The sequence below is a fragment of the Diuraphis noxia genome, unplaced genomic scaffold (assembly GCF_037042655.1).
Source record: "Diuraphis noxia isolate RWA-SAM2 unplaced genomic scaffold, SU_Dnox_SAM2 contig0004, whole genome shotgun sequence".
Classification (NCBI taxonomy): domain Eukaryota; kingdom Metazoa; phylum Arthropoda; class Insecta; order Hemiptera; family Aphididae; genus Diuraphis; species Diuraphis noxia.
Window position 1 is genome coordinate 5757533 of NW_028301714.1, and position 22042 is coordinate 5779574.

General features: G+C 27.6%; 2 protein-coding genes across 2 annotated transcripts; both read right to left on the bottom strand.

Annotated features, from left to right (window-relative positions):
* Nucleotides 1-572: 572 nt before the first annotated feature.
* Nucleotides 573-6501, bottom strand: LOC107167904 (general odorant-binding protein 28a-like). Its single transcript, XM_089225372.1, has 7 exons — nucleotides 6229-6501; nucleotides 5108-5189; nucleotides 2939-2991; nucleotides 2814-2849; nucleotides 2582-2699; nucleotides 1465-1535; nucleotides 573-788 (listed from the first exon to the last, which is right to left on the bottom strand). Exons 1-7 carry the CDS (start codon nucleotides 6277-6279, stop codon nucleotides 714-716), a joined length of 486 nt encoding a protein of 161 aa, XP_089081498.1. The 5' UTR covers nucleotides 6280-6501; the 3' UTR covers nucleotides 573-713.
* Nucleotides 6502-6636: 135 nt separating this feature from the next.
* Nucleotides 6637-21903, bottom strand: LOC107172047 (uncharacterized). Its single transcript, XM_089225373.1, has 7 exons — nucleotides 21701-21903; nucleotides 19501-19558; nucleotides 9909-9961; nucleotides 8804-8839; nucleotides 8598-8712; nucleotides 7310-7412; nucleotides 6637-7008 (listed from the first exon to the last, which is right to left on the bottom strand). Exons 1-6 carry the CDS (start codon nucleotides 21764-21766, stop codon nucleotides 7315-7317), a joined length of 426 nt encoding a protein of 141 aa, XP_089081499.1. The 5' UTR covers nucleotides 21767-21903; the 3' UTR covers nucleotides 6637-7008; nucleotides 7310-7314.
* Nucleotides 21904-22042: the final 139 nt, after the last annotated feature.

Consider the following 22042-nt stretch of genomic DNA (forward strand, 5'->3'; position numbering starts at 1 on the left):
TCAAACGATAATTATCGATAAAAAACGATTTTGTTGTATACTGGTACATTTTTTAGTTGATCTTACTAATATCAAAGTTATAATTCAAATTAAAAATTATCTCTTATGGTCACTGATGATATTATGTGAATTATTTGAATTAATTATTACGAAAATTTAACATGCAAATAATATATTTCTTAGCAGTTTTTTTATTATTTTTTATTTGAAATATTTGAAATATTTGAATTTTCTATTTCATTTGTATTTTTACACTAATAATCATCAAATAAGTTGGTAAGTGGTATCAGTTACTCACTAATTATTAAACAAATATTTAAATAAATTTCAATGAAATAAATGTCCTTTTCAATGTCCAACTTTTGAAATGCTCAGTTGCTCGTGACATTTCATATAATATGTATAGCACCTCCATACTCCTATTCCCTATGATCGACACTATAGATATGCGTCTTTAGTTGGAATATAATGCCATGTATAACTTCTCACCAGGACATAATAGTGATATTGTAACTATTGTAAGTGCGCAGGGATGAGTTTCTACAACGAACGCAAGACATGTAGGATAATGGTTGTGGTTTAAATAAAATGTTTATTGACGGCCATGTAAACACGATGTACAAGGATATTTGGTATAAAATTAATTAGTATAATAGTTTATAGTTATAATAGGCGAACAGCGTTTAAATGATCGTAGGAACGACGTGAATAGTTTACATGACGTTGCGTCTGAATTTCGGTGAAACGGTTCGTTTGGGGCGGCCGCCAGGTCCACCACTTAAGCCCGCCTGTAACAAAAATTAAAACATTAATCAAAATATTACAACATGATAATCGTCATTAACTAAACAATACGTTTTTGTTGTCGATGAACCGTTTATCTGTCGTTTTATCGATTTACAGACTAATCGCACGCGGTACCTACACACATTCACGAAATTGTATCAGACTGATTCAGAACTAACTAACTAAGGTTGATCAAAGGGGCACGGGATCCCATAATTCTTAGAGTCCCATTCTTTCAAATTAGTAAATATTTCAAAAAATTATATGACCCATAATAATAAAAAGAATTAAATAAATTAAAGATATAAAATAGTTATGAACACGGCATGTTGGATAATTATTGGAAATCACCACTTAGCTAAACATGGTAATAATAGAGGTTGGTATTTTATCTTTACTATAATATTAATATTTTATTTGAATTATTTCTGATATGATGACTATGGGAAAACGTTTCGCTTGCGCGTTTCAAAATATAAAACAACGGTACTTTGATTTCATGATAATATTATATAGATAGATTGACAGATGGGCCCACTCAAGATCCAAATAACATTTCATCCTAGCCATTTTTACGACGTGACATAACACGACATATTGGTAATATGTGAGTTTGAGCATTTGACAATGTCATTGTTGGTGATATTTAAATCACAAAACATATCTGTACGGACTTACTTTTTGAGCTTCCTCCACGATACAAGTTGTCACGATTCCGGCCAACGCGCATTCTTCAGTCGTCGATTGAGCTGAAATTGCAGGCAAAAAAAAACAAATATACATATTAAAATTATTGTCGGAAAATAAAATAAAATAATACCTATCATTTATAATGGAAAAGGTTTGGTTATTTACATGCAATAGTATTGAATTTTTTTGGTTTTGACCAAATTAATAAAAAATTCAATTGGTAATATTATGTAGAAACAGTAGGTTGTTTTAAATCGTATTCAGATTACTTTCTATGTTTTAATTTTATCTTTAAGATGCTTATTTTCGGTTTTCTATGAAATTTTTCACATGTCCTTTATGTAAATATGTGGGTCATTTTTCTTAAAGTTCAGATTTCGAAGAACATTTTAAAAAAGTATATATTTTTATTATTTTATTTACCATGTTCATATTATTATTATGTTGATGTGTTCTTTAACGCAATAAAATCGTGTTAAGTTTATTTAACTAGAGACGTCAAAGCTCACTCGAATATGAAACGCGTAGTTACTATTAATAGTCTATTAAAAATGATAACGAATAATATAATTTTTAAATGTATTTTATAATGTACCTAATTTGATTGTTTTAAGGACATACTTTGATATTTTTTATGCAAATTTGTATGCATTTTCTAGAGATTTTAAGGTCATAATCATATTAACCCTAAAGCAAAGATGTGTATTTAATTTACATATTTTAATATGATCACAGTTTATAAATGGCATCTCCAAAATTAAACGAATTAAAGTAGCCAGACCTATTTTTTTCCCACCAACTTAGAATTCCGAAACATCTTACATTACGCATAATACGCATGTTTTAAATTTAAACGTTAAATATTTTATATATTATTATGTATTCAAACTTTAGACTTCAATGTTTATAACTATTATAAAAATAATAATTATTAATCTAACCGTAAAAGGGGTCGGAATTTATAATGACGTTCTGTTATGCTAAATGTTTAATTTTTAATTTATTTTGAAGTCGTATACGCGTATTTCTGCTGTTTATATGAATTATTCGACAAAAATATTTCGAGTACGATTATTATGATATTATCGTAGCTTCGTAGCCATACCTTTCTTCGCGCAAACGTCGATGAGGTCCTTTGCCTTTTTCATCATCGTTTCGTTCGTCCCGTAATATTTTTGTGCAACCTTGGTCGCCTCTTCAACCGAAAACTTGCCGTTGTTAATCTTAACACAAATAATTAATTTCACGTTACCTACGTTGTGTTGTTATGGAGGCTTTTCGTTTGTTCGTATACGAAAAATATTGTTTTTTAACAGTATTATTATGTAGGCACTTACCACGTTGACTTTTCTCATCAGACAACCCATCATACACTGTAACGGACAAAATTAAAAATAATTACAACTGACCTTATTAAATTATTCACGATGTTAAATAATAATAATATTATATAGGTACGTACTTTTTCGGGTTGTGTTTTCGGTATACTCATCGACCGGAACCCTTTGAGTGCGTCTGAAAGTCAATATTATCAAAACACATTAGGCAGATTTAGGTATTATATGATTATTATATTATGTTTTTTCATATAGATTTCAAACAGTAGAAATCATTAAAATACATTGATGTTATAATTAATATGTTCGTATCAGTAACAAAAATCATAATACAATAGTTGATGCTCAAATTATAAAATAATGAAAAATTCAAAGAAAATCGGGTGCTTATTTCTCGCTGAGAATTTTTATCTAAGGGGACAGTAACTTACGTTTACATATATGCATAAAAGAAAGAACTTCCGAATGTGTTCCAAATTATGTCTGCATATTTCATGACGATTTTTAAAAATCACAAGAAGCTAGGTACCTGCTTTAGATAAGATTGGTATATATTTTTACAGATTAACAGAACCCTGATTTTGGCAAGCTACAGGTAGAGAAAAATTATGAATTATACAAATAAAATGTAAAAACCGGCAAAATAGCAACATAAATGCAGAAAAACAATATTCAAATATAGTGGTTCTACAATACATATCATAAAATAAATTATACACTGCAGAATCATCCGTGCATAAGTAAGAATATTTCTATAATAGTTTTACGTGCTACTATTATTAATGTCTGAAAATTTCATGAGCTTCAAAATTGTGAAACATTTCAATAATATAATATATATAAGTTTTATTTTTACGTATAATTATCATAAATTACCCTAAAAATTTCATATTATTAAGAAAAACAATCACTAACTACTTATTAGTGATGGTTTTCTTTGGTTATAGGTTATTATTATCATCATCAATATTAATTGTATTAGAAAAATTTCAATGTTTCACGTTTTTGCGAAATATTTCATCACGTAAAGGAATATTTCAAAAAGAAATATTTCATACTTCAAATACTAGCTAAAATCAAGTGCACCCCCAGAAGTAAAAATTCGGTTAGGCAGGGAGGGAAAAGTCAAAAGTTTCTAATAGTGTTATAATTACTATTATACGGACTGTAGTTTTTTGAGAAAATAAATTGCACGGTATTTATTTCTATGATTGATTTGTATGGATAATATTACAAGCATAAAACATAATGTATATTATACGCACTGTTCGGTATCAATTATTGTATATTATTATTTATTAATGTACAAAACACCATACAAATGTAAAGCCTATTAATCAACTATTTTACTTTTACGAAATAACTATAATTGTGAAGCGTGCGCATTAAATATCAATTACAACACATACCTAGCGTATAGGTACCTACACTTTTAATATATTTTTGAATTTAATGTAATATTTTATGCTCATTTATTATTATTTGATTGCAAAATTGAAATAGGCATCGAAAAAAAACTAGCTAAATAGGACCCACTCCAAAACACCTGAGTTAAAAGATCTGAGCACATTTTCATAGTCAACTCACCAGGCATCGAGATGTTCAATTGAGCTGAATTAAATTATCATTATGTAATAATACAGAGTGATTCAATAAGTATGCCCAAATGTCTTTTCCTTAATAATGGATTTATTCGAATTTAGATTTTTGGAAGTTTTAATCAAAATGGCCTTGAAATCCTAATTTTCAATTTTTTGAAATGTCGTAATTATTATTATGGTAAAACAAACTTGTTTTCAAATGAAAACCAGCTATCAGGTATTTAATTAAATAATAATTTACAAATAAGATGTTTTTATTTTGAAAACGTTGATGTACCTAAATCAAAAATAGAATCAATAGTTCTGCCATTATTAAAATGTATGTAGGTAGTTACTATTAAAGAAAATATTTCTTAAAAATAAAATTATAAACGTGATTTTCATTTGAAAAAGAGTTGATATTGCAAAACACTACAAGACATTTCTTAATTTATTTAAAAATCTAAATATTTGAAATATAGTTTTACAGTATAATATATGTACTTTAAAATTCCAAAAATTATAATTTTAAAAAAGTCATCTTAGAATGACATAGGAATGAGCATGGTAAGTAAATTATGTTGTACCCTATTTTATATTAGTGGGCTCACTTTTTACGTGAATGAGTGTGGCGACAGAGTGATTCGTGCTACTAAATATTAATATTTAATTGTAATAATATTGTTAAAAATATGATTATCTAATTAACATTACCGCCGGACAGTTTTGTTTCTGCTATGCAACTCTGGAATATGGTGGCAGACCGATCATTTGAGTTTTGTTGATTGTTTTCACCCTAAAATCATACCAAAGTTGTTCAATTGCATTCACCATAATATTGCGATCCAATTGTACAATTATCATGTTACGTTTTCAATAATATTATTATTGCACTCGTGTTGAATATAATCTACTACTATTCACATCTTATATTATAATATGTGCCTAATGAATTACGTTTAATGTTTTTATGTTTGATTCCAATACATCATTTATATTTCATTAACATTATTTATATAAGAAAAAAAAATGTGAAAAACAAATATTATTTAAACCAAACACAAATTTCGTAGTAACAATTAATTTATCAACTAAAACTGTAATATTACTCAAGTTGTCTTGTTATAATTATAGTGTTTAAATTTCAGTTCTATGAAAAATCTCCTTAAAAAAAATATTATTGATGTCTTATAAACTTCAAATTTTTCACATAAACAAAAATATTATGTGTATATACTTAACTATTTTTTAGAATTCAATAAAAATTTTTAATTAATTTAAGAAATGTGTTGACACATTTTTTTATTTTTTTATGTAATCGACCACTGATCGTTCTCTCAATGATTAATTCGAGACATTTTATTTTAAAACCAGAATACGACATGATATTAACACACAAATATAGAAAAAATAAATATTTTTAATTTTTATACTCATAATGATATATAAGTTTATTTTTTGTAAAAGTTAGTCTTAGAAATAGATTTAAAAAAATCACATCAAAAATGAAAAAAAAAATACAACAGAAATCGTCAATATAATGGTATATTAATTGGTATGGCACCTGATAGATACTTATGGCTTAGAATTCATCGTTTCAGGCGACTCGAATAAACGATTCAAATACATTTAAACTGAGCTCTGAGAATATTGTTTTTATATTACTTTATTATGTACAATTAGGCATACTTTAATATGCGTAGTCCAACGACCAGCAATAATGTGTGACTTATTGTTCAATAATGCAATACCGAATAATAATAATATGTATGTAGGTACAACACAGATGCTTTATAAACAAAGGTTGTATAATAAAGGTATAATGTTGAACTTACGAAAACGACGGCGACGGATAAGCACAGACACGCCACTTTAAGAGCGAACATTTTTGCGTTTAATATTGAAGTGTATAGGTACGATGTTGTACGAATTAACGATGTATTATTATGGTGGTAATATTTTACAGGTACGATTTGTCATAGACCGCAGTAAGTTGTATAGAGTTTGACGACAGAATAATTCGTTTTACTCTAGTTCGGTGTTTATATACCGCTAAATCGAAATAAAATAGTAATGATAAATAGGAAAAAGGAGAAAAGGTAGTAATAACAATTAAATATACGGAATTTCCACTTCCAAGCGGATATCGGCATTATGAATATACATAATTTTATAACTATATTATATTGTTTCCAAGAACAATAATTGTTTTAGCGACAAAATAAAACGCCACGTCATCGTCATTAACCAATTGAATTATAGCATTTTATTAAAACGTTAATAATGTAATATAATTATTATTGTTTTTCCGATGTTTTATTTTACAATTTGATTCGATACATAAACGTGTCAAGGTGATCGCCATCGGATCAAGGAAACCGGAAAATGTCATTTAAATCCTAAAGTGTGACAACCAAAAACTAATATAAAATATTATGTATGTTTGTTATGTCAAACAATATACTATATTATTGTATAATATTATTAAATAGTGCTTAAGTGTTAGAGTTATCATTAAAATATAAATAATATGATTTTAAGATGAAAAAATAATATGTAGGAGGTACGTTTGACTCTGGTTTCGGTCCACTCGGTTAACTCTTCAATATGCTCAACTGGAAACAGAGGAAACAATATTAAAATAATATGCCGTTTATATGTTATAATATACCTAGGTAGTGATGTTAGTACTATAGGGAAATTTCCAAGAGAAATTCTGTAGAAAATGGACATGTTTAGGTTTTGTATTGAAATTATATTAAACTTATCGAATCTTCTTGGAAATCTCCTTTTAGAAATATCTGAAATTTGACAACACTATTACTATATTAAGTGTATAATACAAATATTAAACTTTAGTGTAACAATATAATATGCAATAATGTAATGGTGGGCACTTTATAAAATGACACTTACGAGTTTCAAGTTAACTTGTCGAGATCCAACTGCTTGTTCAAACATGCCATCACAGTGTACGAGTAATTGCACGTCGCTACAACTTCCTTCGACACAAGTAAGGCTGTAAACAATATAATAAATTCTAAACATATCTATTAAAATGTCACAGGCAGATAAACTTTAATAGTTATACGATTTTCTGTTTGTTATTATTTATTAGAACAATAATATATTGGCGATAGTAAACAGAATTTTCGAGTGTAGGTACGCTTACAATATCTGTAGTTTTCCATTCAATTGAACTACCTGCTATTTTATTATAAGAGTAAAATGCGTGAAAAATAAAAACTCTGTGCAGTTGTTTGCAACTGAGAATATTATGAAACCGTACTTATTCGTCCATTGCAAACCAAGCAGATATATAATACTCGTATTATAGTGTATTATTATAATATTATGGTAATTGGTAACATTATGGTGTATGGTTTTATCGTGTAGCGCGTTGACAGAAGCTGTGCGTTTATTATTTTGAAAGCCAGGCTTGGGTTTGGAAGTAACTATTATATTTTGTGTTAACTTTCAACTTTTGGATGGACGAGTTACTCATAAAAGTGATCGTGGAAAAAATGAACTCGAGTTAGGAAAAAACTTTGTTAAGAACATTAGTAATTTTCAAACAATATATTAATTACAGTACTATCAAAGTTAAATGTGATAAGAAAAAAAATATTAGCTAAACTGTTTTAAAAATAAGTTCATTCATTATTTTTTAATCTTATATTATGTGGTGATTGTGCAACTTGCATGTATAATCAAATAAATAATTTAATAAAATGCGGATACCTACTAACTTTTCTATGAATTGCACACTAGCTGTAACGGTTTAGTTTAAACAATAAAACTTTGTGTTTGGATATTTATTAATTTATTTTTCAATAGATTAAAAAAATGCATTAAATTAAAATAATTCATTGTATACTGTGTGAATAAGAAAAAATAATTAGTTAACATCACTAAACGAAAACATGTTTAATGTTTATGTACATTTAGTGTGAGCTTTTTTCCATAAGTACTTTTGAGGTTAACCAAAAAAATAAATAGAAGAATACCTTTTGTGATCGTTCAAATGATTTTCCTGACCTTTGGTCACGCTCATTAGGTATTTTTATTTATATTTTCGACACAGATCATCGATGCTTAGACACAGACCTATATAGTTTCATTTTCACATTTTCCCGTCCATCCCACCGACTTATATACAATTATTTTTGTATAAAAAAATGATATCGAAGTATGGGAGTATCACCTTCTTCATAACACTTGTTATTTATAGCCTCGATCTTCTCCGTAGACCATTCCGACCAGTATTTCTTCAACCCTATTTCCATGCCAGTTTTGTTATATGAACCATCGTCGTTCAACTGAAACAACATATTATATATAAGTAACATTTTAATTTTTGTCAAGTCAGAGTAAACGTTTAAGAGAATCACTAAACGCGTAAGTTATTACCAGTCCTAGTTTGGTGATCATGCATTTCATCAGACACTGAAAAAGAAATAAAATAAATTTAAAAAAAAATAAATAAAATAAAAAATTATAAGAGATTGTTTTTTAGACGTTCGTGTGGTAGAGAAAACATGGCGTTATAGAACCAGAACACTTTTTTTTAATCAGAAATCGAGTTTTGAATTGAAAGATTTTCGAATCTTACCCAGGATCGAAACTAATTGGTATATAGTATATTATTATAAATTACATTTGTAAAACTTCTTATAATTAATTGTAAGTACCTATATACTAATTATTATTAGTTTTTATTAAGTTGTTTTTTACGTTTTCATTTACTATCGTTTTTTTTTTTTTTTTTGTAAGATAATTCTATGCACTCAGCGTCATTGTAGGTATTGTTTTATATACACAGTGAATTACGAAGCATTACTAACAACCTATTTAATCTTCAATAATGATTGAGTTATTACAAATATGATTTTTGGAATTTTTAAATAATATATAGATTATTAATAATTATATAAAATGATCTACATATATGATCATTTAATAACATGTTTAAATTAAGTTTAAAAAATATTAAATTCAAAACAAATTTGTATAGGTTGCTTCTTATTCATAAATATATTTTGTTAGAAATTTAACATTAATTTTCAATTCTACATCGTAAATTGTTATTTTACAGACTGTACAAATTTCTAGATTAAAAATTAAAAAAATTTCAATTCTGACGAACCAAAATCAAAATCTATAAAATCATTTAGGTTGGTGAATTCCATGGGTATATACCTACAGCCTCTCAATAAGAATTAAAACTAATAGCTATGACCTATATTTAATTAATATGTACCGTATAATAATAAATTGTATTCGTTCTGTTTGGGACATAATTTTATTTATAATAACATTAATAACTTTACAGCAGTTTTATTTCGCGAACAAATGTATGTTATATTATAATTGACTTCGGGAAACGTTACACAAAATATTGAAATCAATCTTGTTTTTACAGAAGTACGTAATATTAATAACACTATACCAGGTCTGAGCTTCTGTTATCTAATATAGTCAATTAATAGTGGATGAATATTCACAATATTATTACCTTTCCAGTTTCTGTAGACGGTACCTTGTAGGATTTGACTACGACGAGGTCATCTGATGAATAAATAATAAAAATATGATTTAGATTAGTTTTCCGGCATTAAAAAGGCATCTAAACGTATTATGTAGTTTTTTTTTTTTGATAAAATTCCAACAATAATATTATCATTAATATCACAACGAATAATGTTTTTCGCCGAATGTATTATACCTGCAATAAATTATTATACAATTTCGATATTTTTTTTATTTATAAAGTTTTCCTGACAAAGTCATCTAAACTTAGGTATAATGTACAAAATCTTTAGCTATTTATAAAAACGAAATTAACATAATATGTAACAAATAACTAGGTTAACAAATTAGCGATATGCATTAATAGATTTAAGATAGTGTTACAAGCAATGAAAGATCTACAATAGTATTTTCTTGAAGATAATCTTCATGAGGACGACCACGTTTTAGTCTTCGATTGATAGAGCTGACATTAACCCGAAATGTTGTGGACCACTTGCTTTGCGTAGATGACAGCTGATGAAGAAGCTTGCCGATAGATTCTTTATGTAGTTCTTAATTGTTAGTAAATTGAAGTCGGCGTGCAGCGCATAGTTTCAAATAAACTAACCTAAACCATGGGGCATTTGAAATCAAACGGATGACTTTGGATTGAAGTACTTAGATTTTATTCGTGTGGGTTGAAGCACATTGATCCCAAACAGGGACAGCGCATAGTAATAAAAAACGAATTATTTGTTATTGTATAGTAGTAATGAACACTTCCAGCTCAATGATATTTGCCAATTTATTAATGGGTAAACAATTTTTAATCGTTGGTATCTTTGTTGTATTTTGGAGGATATAATATGTGGGTTCCAGGTAAGTTTTTTGTCCAAAATAACTCCGAGATATTTTATGTTATGAGACCATGGTATATTTTGTCCGTTGATTTTTAAGGAATTAAAATTAGTGGGTCTACGGAGTATGAAAATAACTTCTGTGCTTTTAGTCGGATTGAGAATGATTTTCCATTTTTGCGCCCATTTTCGTCAAGACGAGTTTGGATGTTTTCTGTTACATTTTTGATTTTAACGGAACTAGAGTAAATGACACTATCATCCGGATATATAAGGCTATTTCCATGTTCGTCGATGTAGGAAAATCTGATATGCGAAGGTCAAAAAGTATTTTAGATGTTTTTGAGTCTTGCGGTACCCCTTGTATTAATTTGTTTGACGTCCGAGTTAGTTCCATCTATTTGAACGGTGAAACTACGAGAGTAGAGAAAAGATTTGATGATGTTAAAGATAACAGTGGGTGTGTTTAGGCATTTTAATTTATAAAGCAGTCTGCCATGCCAAAACTTATCGAACGCTTTAGCTATGTCAAGGAAGGCAGCTCCAGTGTGTTCTTTTTTTCGAACTCGTTACTTTCGATATTGTTCAACGAAATTTAGAACGTTTACTATATGTATAGTACTACTAATTGATTTTGTACGTACCTAATATATTGCGATAATATTAGGTTATTATGCTTCGGTAAGTCACAACTAAATGGCAAAACTAAATATTATTCAAATATAATGTTGCTTAAACAATTTCCCACGATACGAGTACCTATTGAATGATAATCAAGAGAGTGACTTGCAGATAGATTACTTAGATTACTTAAAACTATACGTTATCTAATTTAACATGCCTAAATAAGATTAAATTAATAATGCACCTAAGTATAATAGTATAATCTTATCACACATGCATGGCTCACGCGACACAATCATAAATAATAGCAATCAACGCTTATACATGTAAATCTTACTAACGAATGGTAGTCGGTGGTTTATCGATTGTTGACGAGAACATATTATAATTGTACAGATCGAATAACAGACAAACCGAAGATTATAATACTATGATTATATTTGCTTCGGATAACGCATGAGCGCCAAAACAGACTTATCTTAATCGTAATAATAATTACAATATTAGAATTTTTATGACTTTTACATTTTATTTATTTTTTTAATAAATTTTAATCGTGCACATTGCAGAACAAATCATAGATCCGTTGACGTAGAATCAGGTACATCACATTTTATTTTAGGTTTTTTAAATTTTTTGTTGTCGTTTTTAGCTATAGTTTTTTTTATACAAAGCAGATCATTTTTATATTGTAAAAGCTGTAAGTCATATAACTATTTATCTAATATAATCAAATATATTTTGAATGGATAATGAATAATATAATTACATTCAACTAATAATTACAATGTGTCATATTTAAAATTGTTTTCGGCATACTTTGATATTATTCATATACATTTTTTAGAGTTGTTTAAGTCTTAAGTAGGAGTGGGATTTAGATGAAAAGTCAGTATTTTTTTTTACTGTTGTTATACAACGTAGCTACGAAAGATTAAAATGCGTTTTTTTGTGATCCTGATTATTTTATGGATAGCTAGGTGCCAATTTTTATTTTGAATTTCTCAAGGTATTAAACTTAAAGGCAATTTTTCAATGTTTTAAAGTTTTTAGAACATCATTTATTTTTTTAATAAAATCCACCATATTCTAGGTACTTGCACTATACAGTGTCAAAACACATAGTGACTATAAAAGTAGGTACGTATACACTCATTATTATTATACAGTGACCTCCGTTTTCATTAAAAAAAAAAATAAAAATAAAGAGGAAATATTAGAAATATTTTCATATATATTTTTATTATATTATATACTAACTGAGGTATCATTAGATTTCAAATCGTCTCCTGAAAAAATATCACCATGGTATAACACGTGATTACTTAGTATATTATCACTGCTCTACTTCTAAAAAATACATTTATAAGCAATATTCTTATAATTTAAAGATTTTTTTGCAATTTTTTAGTGCATTTAATCATAATCAAAAATATCTTACCCATAATAATAATATTATAATCTTTTATAACAGCGTTCCTCAAAACTTTCTCTTTTGCCGAACCCCTTGAAGTATATAAAAAACTATTGTGGACTCAATAATAAAAATGACCAAACCTAACAATAATAAATAATAATAATTTTCGGATCCACTTTGCTATATATATGCAGACTCCTTGAAGTCTACGGACCACAGTTTTGGAAACGATATTTAATATAAATCGTTAAATTGTTCTCACAAAAATATTTTGAATCCACGTTCGGTATGAACGAGTCGTAAATACCATGTATTATAATATTATCGATATCATTAAGTTAAACGTAGGTATATGGTTTAAAGTGATAATCGATTATACGATTAATGAATACGAAAAAAACTCGCACTCGATAATTTATACAGCCATATAGATCATATTATAAGTGTAAATGCCAAATATTAATCCACATCCAGTGGCGTAGCCAGGGGGAGGGCTGAGACGGCTGCAGTCCCCCCCCCCCGAAATGTTAATAAAATTTAAAAATTATTTCAATGGTCTACAATATTCACTCAAAAAGTCTTAAATTGTATTTTACTAATTTTAAATTGTCATCTTTATTTTGTTAGTTTTCTATAGCTTTGGCCGTGCTAATAGGTATTAATTGCACCGCTGTGTAAAAATTGATCAGCCCCCTCCCCCCCCCCCGAAAAAAAATCCTGGCTACGCCGCTGTCCACATCTTTGAAAAAATATTTGATATTGTAATTTTTATAACATTGTAAAGTCGTTATAAGCATGCTTTTAATTACTAACAGATTAAAAGGCCGAACCTCATCACTCAGGTGCTCAAAATAAAATTCCTTCCTAGATAACTAATTAGAACACAGTACTTTGCACACCATAGACAGTCATAATTGTGAATAATTTCATTCAAAATTATATGTAATTTTTAGGTATTGTTTGCCCGAATCCATATAAATATATATCATACTAATATTCTATAAGAACTCTCAACACCCTTGAAAAATAAAAAATAAAACAAGTAGCAAGTACAGAGTAAATATAATTTTTTTCTTCAATTTTGATACTGAAAACAACAAATATTGAAAAATAATTTATATAACACATTTTCGTAGCTTTTTTCATAGAAAATGTGATGAAAGAGAATTATGTACAAGGTGATTGATTTATCAAATAACACTCATTATTTTAAAAAGTATTGACTTTTTTCAAAATATTTTTTTACATAGTTTCAAGTTGTTAAAAACCCAACGTTTTTATTAAAAAATTATATTTTTAAATATTTTTTATCCTTATCATTTTTTAAGTTTTTTACTTTTTTGAATGGCAACATAGAGTTTTAATTTCATATTCCAAAGCATAATATTTTTTTAAGTATTTTGATTCATAAAAATCGAATTTAGAACGAGTAGTTTATGAGTTATAAGTATTTAAAGTTTAGAATGGCAGAGTGGAGTGGTACGGGGTTACCCCGCAAAATGTTTGTCCACTACTCCACTTGCCTAAACTTAAAATACTTAATATAACTTAAATCCTCGGCCAAAAAAAATAATAAAATGTATGAAAATTCACCCCAACGGCGAGTGCCACGAAAAATACAAATGTTACAAAAAGAAAATTATTTTTAACAAATTTGAATTTGAGTTTTACAACACAGTCGACATTAAAAAAATATTATATAACATCGTACCATATAATTGGCTGTCGATAGAACGTAGGAACACTTGAAAAGTTGAAAATTTTATCTACATCGATAATAATGTTGTGGATATAGGCATAATAATATTATAATGTGTTTAGTTATTTAGATAATATATAAATCGGAATAAGGTCATTATGAATAACGATCGAATATATTATTATTACCTGCAAATTTCTCTCTCATAAACGTAATTCGATATTATAACGGTAATTATCAACGCATATTATATTATATTTATATTAATTACAACAAAAAACTAACTGCAGTTAATGCATTTTTTTTTAACAAAGTTTAAAGTTTTCAAGACCGTAATTAAATAGCGCATTACAAATTATTCTTGGTTTATTCGACGATCTCATATTCACGTTATCATATTATTATATCTATTTAGGGCAATTAATCTTATAATCGTATTATTTGTAAACACACACTTTTATCTCGCCGATGTTTTGATCACTCGTAGAAAATCGACACGTGACAAGTACATTTTTTTTAAACCTAAATAGTAAAATGTAATAAATCAACAGTAGAAATGTACATTTACTTAGATTAGTGTAAATTATAATAGATTTTGATCAGTTTAACGCCATAAATACAAATAATTTCAAAAAAATTTTATCTAGAATATTCAACAAAGCAAGCCTGGGCATAAGCGAGTTAAAAAGTTGAAGTTAAGTACCTACCTACAAAGTTAAGTTGATTTTAATTTTTAGCTTAAATGATTTTATTTACATAAATTTCATAAATAACGAATTACTTTTAATGAAATCCAAGTTCCGTTAATTTAAAACTAATTAAATTATTAATATAATACTATGGTTATTGATGTTGCATATTGTATAAGCATTTACGTTTTATTATTTTAAATTGTATTACTGCAGGCTATTTATGTATAAAAAAAAAAATAAAGAACTTAACTTAAGGTTACAAATTAATTGTAAGATTCCACATACAACTTTTAACTCAACTGAATTGAAAAAAAAATAGAATAACTATTGATTTAAACATTTTTTAAATATTTAAATTCAACTTAACTGAGTTATAAATTATCATTAAATTACCCCGACTTGAAGCAAAAACCAAATAACTAAAATATAAGTACCTATATCTGAGTATTAAGTGATATAATTATTTGAAAATTGCATAATATCGGCGACAATTTGATAGACTGTATTAAACAGCCAAATTGTTAGTTGCGAATAGTTACCCCTAATTTTTATCTTAATTTTATTTATTTACTGTTCACGTTTTTTGTTGTTACGTTCGTGTAACTTTTTTTTTTTTGACCCATTGGAAGGTTGGAAAGAAGAAATTATAATTTACAAAAATACCAACATGACTCGTAATTGTATAAATTCTGAAGAAGTTGTCCCTGCACAATAATCACAGACGTAATCTAAATAAATGTCTATAATAGCTATTATAATGGACACTAAATTTCAGCCGATAAAGATCATCTATATCCATGAAATATACGTTTCAATGAAGATTTTTCAAAACGTCTTTGATCGTTAAACAGTTTTTTTTTTTAAAACCTTGTTTTTCATATATTTACCTACATCCTAAATGAATTATTGCATGATGACAAAAAAAAACCGGACCTTCTATTGCACGGAAAAATCGCTTTGATCTACGCCTCGTGACTAGAGCGGAAACGTGTATAATATCTATTATCTGACCATTAAAATGACGTCAGTTGTTGTTAATTAATATATATATTTTTTTATTATTATTATGATTATTGTATTTATTTAACGAGTGAGGTCCATTTTTTTATCTCTTCTCGATGGTGCTACATAATTCGCTAAACTGCGTGCAACAATTTTTCTATTATAAATTATAATCGCATGATAATAAATAAAAATAATAATATACCGATACACATAACAACAGGGCACTACACTAGGAAAACTTAAAAAAAAAATTTGGAATTTATTCCATGAACACATTAATAATCCAAACTAGGTATATGTGATAGATATAATATAATAATATGTTACATAATAAATAATAAATAATAATATACCTACGAGTTATATGTTTAACATATGATACTCATTACTACTATAGTTCTGAACGCTGTAAACACTAACGTTTTTGACAATATTACTTTTACCTACATAACTTTAAGTCGTTACAAAACAACATTGGAATAAAATTATTATTTTTATTTTCATAATTTTTTGACGACCAGTTTAATAGTTAAAATTATTTAACGTGTGGATATTTTATTTTTATTTTATTGAAATAAAGCTACAATCTAGGTATACATATTGTTTGTACAATGAGTAGGTTTGAAGATGGAGTTTAAATATTGGCTATTTATTTTAATCATTTTTGAAAAACGAGTGTCTTACGTTATGTTAAATGGATGATCCGAATTCGATTTATACATAATATGTTATTGTCAATGATAATAATTTGGGAAGTAACTACATAAATTACCTGTTGAACTAGGGAGTTTCAAAACTGTGGTATAAATAAAATTGCCAATGAATTACATAAGTTGTCTGAACTATCATCATGTAGTCAATGTAATGTTATAGTTTAAGTTTTTATGGACGTTTATAATCATTTTTTTACAATTCAAATTGTATATAGGTACGATATAGTCAAATCAACTGACTCACCTTGTGTTACGTTTACACGAATTATAACATTTGTTAGGTACAAAAGGAATAATAACTCTTCGGAAAGCAATGGGCTTAAATAATGATAATATCGTATTATTATAATCCAGGGAACGCAATTAATATTTATTTAGAGCCATTAAGGAATTCATGAAATTTTCAGTGGCTTTCAAAATTCAATGTAGGTAGTATTACGTCATCTTCACTTAATATAAAAAAATTAGAAACAAAATAAAATGAAACCTCATTCAATTGTCCATACATAATAATAATAATACAATTAATATCTTGTTTTTTAGCCAGATATTTTCGTTCGCGAGCTACAACCTAACTAGGACCACAAGGATTTAAAAATTGTAGTATATTAATTATTTCGAAAAGCATTAACTTTTAAATTTATCTTTTTCTAAAAACGTATAATTAAATTTTAAATTTTTTACCCTTATATTTATTGGTGAAACCACTATCAACTTTTGTTGATACAAAATGGTAAAATATATTTAAAAAATCATGAATTAATAAAATCATTTTTTCATGAATTTACGTGTAAACATTTTTATTTGTTGTTGATTGGTTTGTGAGATTGTGAGATATAGCTCCTCAAAGTATTGGTGGTTTTTAATATTTTTCCAATAATTTTAAAGACCAGGAGCTAGTGATAAATTCGATATTACTAAATACGAGGTAACAAAATAAATATAATTAGTCCAATTAGTCGATAAGTTAATAAATGATTAGTGTTCAAAGTACAACAGTAATCTTTAATTAATTATTATTTATTTTGTTACCTAAGATTTATCGATATCGAATTTATCATTAGTTCCTGATCTTAACAATTATTGGAAAAAATTAAGAACCACCAATACTTTAACGAGCTGTATCTCACAAGCCAATCAACAAAAAGTAAAAATGTTAACACATAAATTCATGAAAAAAAAATAGTTTTATTAATTTATTATATTTTAATTATATTATGTTACCATTTTAAAATCAAAAGTTTATAGTGGTTTCACCGATAAATATAAGGGTGAAAAAATTAAAATATCATAAAATTTTAGAAAAACATAAACCTAAAAGTTAAGAAAAAAATTTTAAAAAAGTTAATGCTTTTCGAGATAATTAATGCACCCAATTAAATGGATCACACTGTATAGTAGTAGTGTTCACAAGAATTGGTGCGTGACTGCAGAGCTTTCAGTAGTTTATTCGCCTGTAAGCAGTGGTTCTCATTTTTTCGATAACTGTTACTAAAGAAAGGATTTATTTTTATAATGGTAAAATGCAAGTATTTTGCATGTAGTTTTATTTTTCCTACTACAAATATCATGACACAGATGGTATTTAAAAAATAAGTCAATAAGTCCACGAAGTATGTTAATATTGTTTTAATAACTTAACATACATCATAATCACTGGAAGCGCTGCAGTCACATATCACTTTTCGCGAAAGGAACTTTTAAAAGTCTGTCTATTATACTATCAATAAAATGTGTTACCAAAAATATATTGTACAGTCGTTTGTCATATTATGTAAAATACATTTTCTTATGCTATAAAGATCAGAGTCTAAGATCATCATAATGAATCATAAATATAAATATTTTTTTGAAATCTCATAGTATCGTTGTATACATTTGTTCTGGGTTGTTAAAAATTACGAGGAAATATTGTCAATCTATAATCGTGATTAATAATAACCTGAATTCAACAAGCAATTTCGGTGTTACCTAGTTATTCTTCAAGACTCTCATTAAATACCACATCAGTAGATCAAACCACTCAAACCTAACAATATCGTTTCGATTTACCTAACGTAAATTAAATTGTGCACAAGAGTCGAGATAATGAATGTTTGATAAGAAAAAACCACTTTGTACACAGACATGCTCAACCACAGTGATCAATAGTGATTCGCGACGATGAGTGATATCTATTATGAACGTCCTGCATATTATTATTATTAACGCCGCTGAAGACGTCCGATATCTACGATATCAACGCGTAAGTGTCGTGTATCACCATAGTATAATATTGTCTTGGCGTTAGTTGACTAACCGGACGTTTGGTCGATTTTATAACGCCGACCAGAGACAGCTATATAATACTATAATATACAATAAATAATATGCTAATTACCCACTACCCACAAGTATCTATAAAAATATTTTATATTACAATAACGATAATAACATCGTATTGTCGTAAACGACAAATGGATCCGATTTTCGGATTTTGTATATGAGGTTATTTTTCTTATATAATTATGATTTGTTTCCCTCACAGGAAATGCATTCGGGAACGTAAGTAATCGAATATAACAATGTCAACGACGAAACGGTTTTTACCTTCGCTGGCATTGCACGCTTTTCCGTAATAATCGATTTGATCTGTCGTAAATCGCCCCTGTATACACAAACATACACACATTACAAAATATTAATAACAACAATAACGAAAAAATATTAGGTATTTATGCTATTAAAAATATAATTTAAAACAAACCTCGCCACTGGGCCGATCGGGAGGGGTAGGGAAGGGCCACGGAACCATTATGTCTCGGGCCCCATTTTCAGAAAATTTAAAAGGTGGCTGCCTTAAAGTCTAAATATATAATAATAATTAAAAATGAAGAGCGTTCACCGTGTTTTATCTACTACTCTTATAGGTAATGTAGGTATGTTATATTATTGCGGCTCGATTGCGATAACAAAGCTCGATTTGGTATAGTAGGCAACGGTGCAGACGATATTTTTATATGTATGAGTAGTGAGAGAGTATGTGTGAGTATGAACATTTATAATTATCAAATATGGAAAAATTGTATTTTTAGTTTACTCGTATTTGGAAATTCATCCCTAAGCAGTTATTGAATAAGTAATACATTGAGTACCTATTTTGTTTATCATATCGATGTATGGTGGTTGTAAGCCCACCCCCACATTAATTTGCGGTTGGTTGCGAAAAAACTTGGGACAGCCCTAAATTGGCGAGTGTACCTATTACAAAAAAATAATCAAAGGTGAGTATCCAAGATGTATCTACAGGTTGATGTGACGGATACAACGTAACAATTATATCGAGTAAGTAATTCAATTCAACAAAAATACTATTTAATTTGTAAATAGTATCAGTGTTCTTATAATATAATGTAACACATTATTAAATTCCGGGCGGTTTCCGACGATACTCATTTATCTTTCAAGAATGTTATAATTCAAATTCTGGTACTTAGAATTTTTGAGAATACTCTTGGAGTAAACGTACTAAAAATCATCATATTATTCAATGATTTAAATGGGGATAATCCCTTTCAACTACAAATAATTTTTAATCAAATGCTCATTTTGAAAATGTTAACCCATCTAAATAAAAATGTTGACTAGTTATTTAACCTTTTATACCAATCATGTGTCCTTAGTAACTGAAATATTTAAGCAGCAGACAAATTGATTTTTTTTTTTTGGAAATTCAAATCCTAATCATATAATATTATACTTTATATTTTCGTAAAATAATTGTATTAGCATTTCTAAAAATTTTATAACTTGTTTAGCTTTTCATAGACAATTTAAATATTTTACCCTTAGATAAGCTGAGCAATTAATGTATTGATAATTAATTTTACAATTAGAATGTAATTTAATATATTGATATACTGATGTACTTATATGTTTTTCATTTATTTTTTTGTGTCTGAAGACATTTTTCTAGTAGAGAAAATGCCATCAATTTAGAAAGTAGTTTCTGGTAGAAAATCGGTTAGTATGTGCTTTGGTGACTATGGTAACCAAAAAGTTATCTTTCTCCTCTTAAAATCGTTTTTTATTGTAAACAATGATATTTTATCGTTCAATTCAAATTAAATACATCTATTATATTTACCAACTCAATGACAAGTTTGTTGGGCACATAAGACTTGACACCTATACTGTACAACAGTGATTACCTACTTGAAGGGTAATTTTCAATCTATATTATTATATGTCAACAATTTAGAAGATTTAATGCATGGCTCCAAATAAATTGCTCTTACATTAGTTAAAAATATCGAAAATATAAATTCACATTTTTTATTTATTAACTAACAAAATTATCTATATTTTTATATTAATATCTAAATAAAAAATAAAAATATTCAAGTTAGTTTATGAGTTATGGCTATTACATATTATAATAATTAAACTAAATGATGCACTCATGTAGTATCAAATTCTTACTTCTTAAAACGTACTAAGTATAGTTTTTCGTTTTAAAATGCAATTGCCTAACAAACATTTTTAGCCGTGGATTGATAAAGAGAAAAATTTCCTAATTTGATGTTTATAGATATACCTACTTTTAATACATTTTAAGGGAGGTGGAACTTAAATCTATCAATAAAAAAAAAATATTTTATTCAAACACTAAAATTTGGGCAAATTTTTTTTTCGAATAGTGCGTCCTATACAGTCCTTTGCTGAATGCACCATAAACCCTCTAGTCTATGATCGTAAGAATATTTTTACACTCGGGGCTTAATGATTGCAAATAATAATAAATACTTACGTAGCCGCTTGAAATAATCATCGCAATACCAAACAGCAACGTTATGTAAAATGTCGACGAAATCATTTTGAAATCACGTTGGTTGCGTTTGTGCGAGACGGAGAATTATTGTCGTTATTACCACACTGTCGTGACACCCCGTCGGGAAGAAACTGTACGCGATGTTTCATTACAATATCATAATAGTATGCATTATATTATAAGTACAAATTGAACAACCGTCCAGACAGACTTTGGAGTTTGCGATTGTGTGAGTCGTGTATAGCATACAAAGGTTAATAATAAGCTATCTACGGGTCATTAATTTCGTCTGTGTGTGCTGACCAAATAAAATACATTACA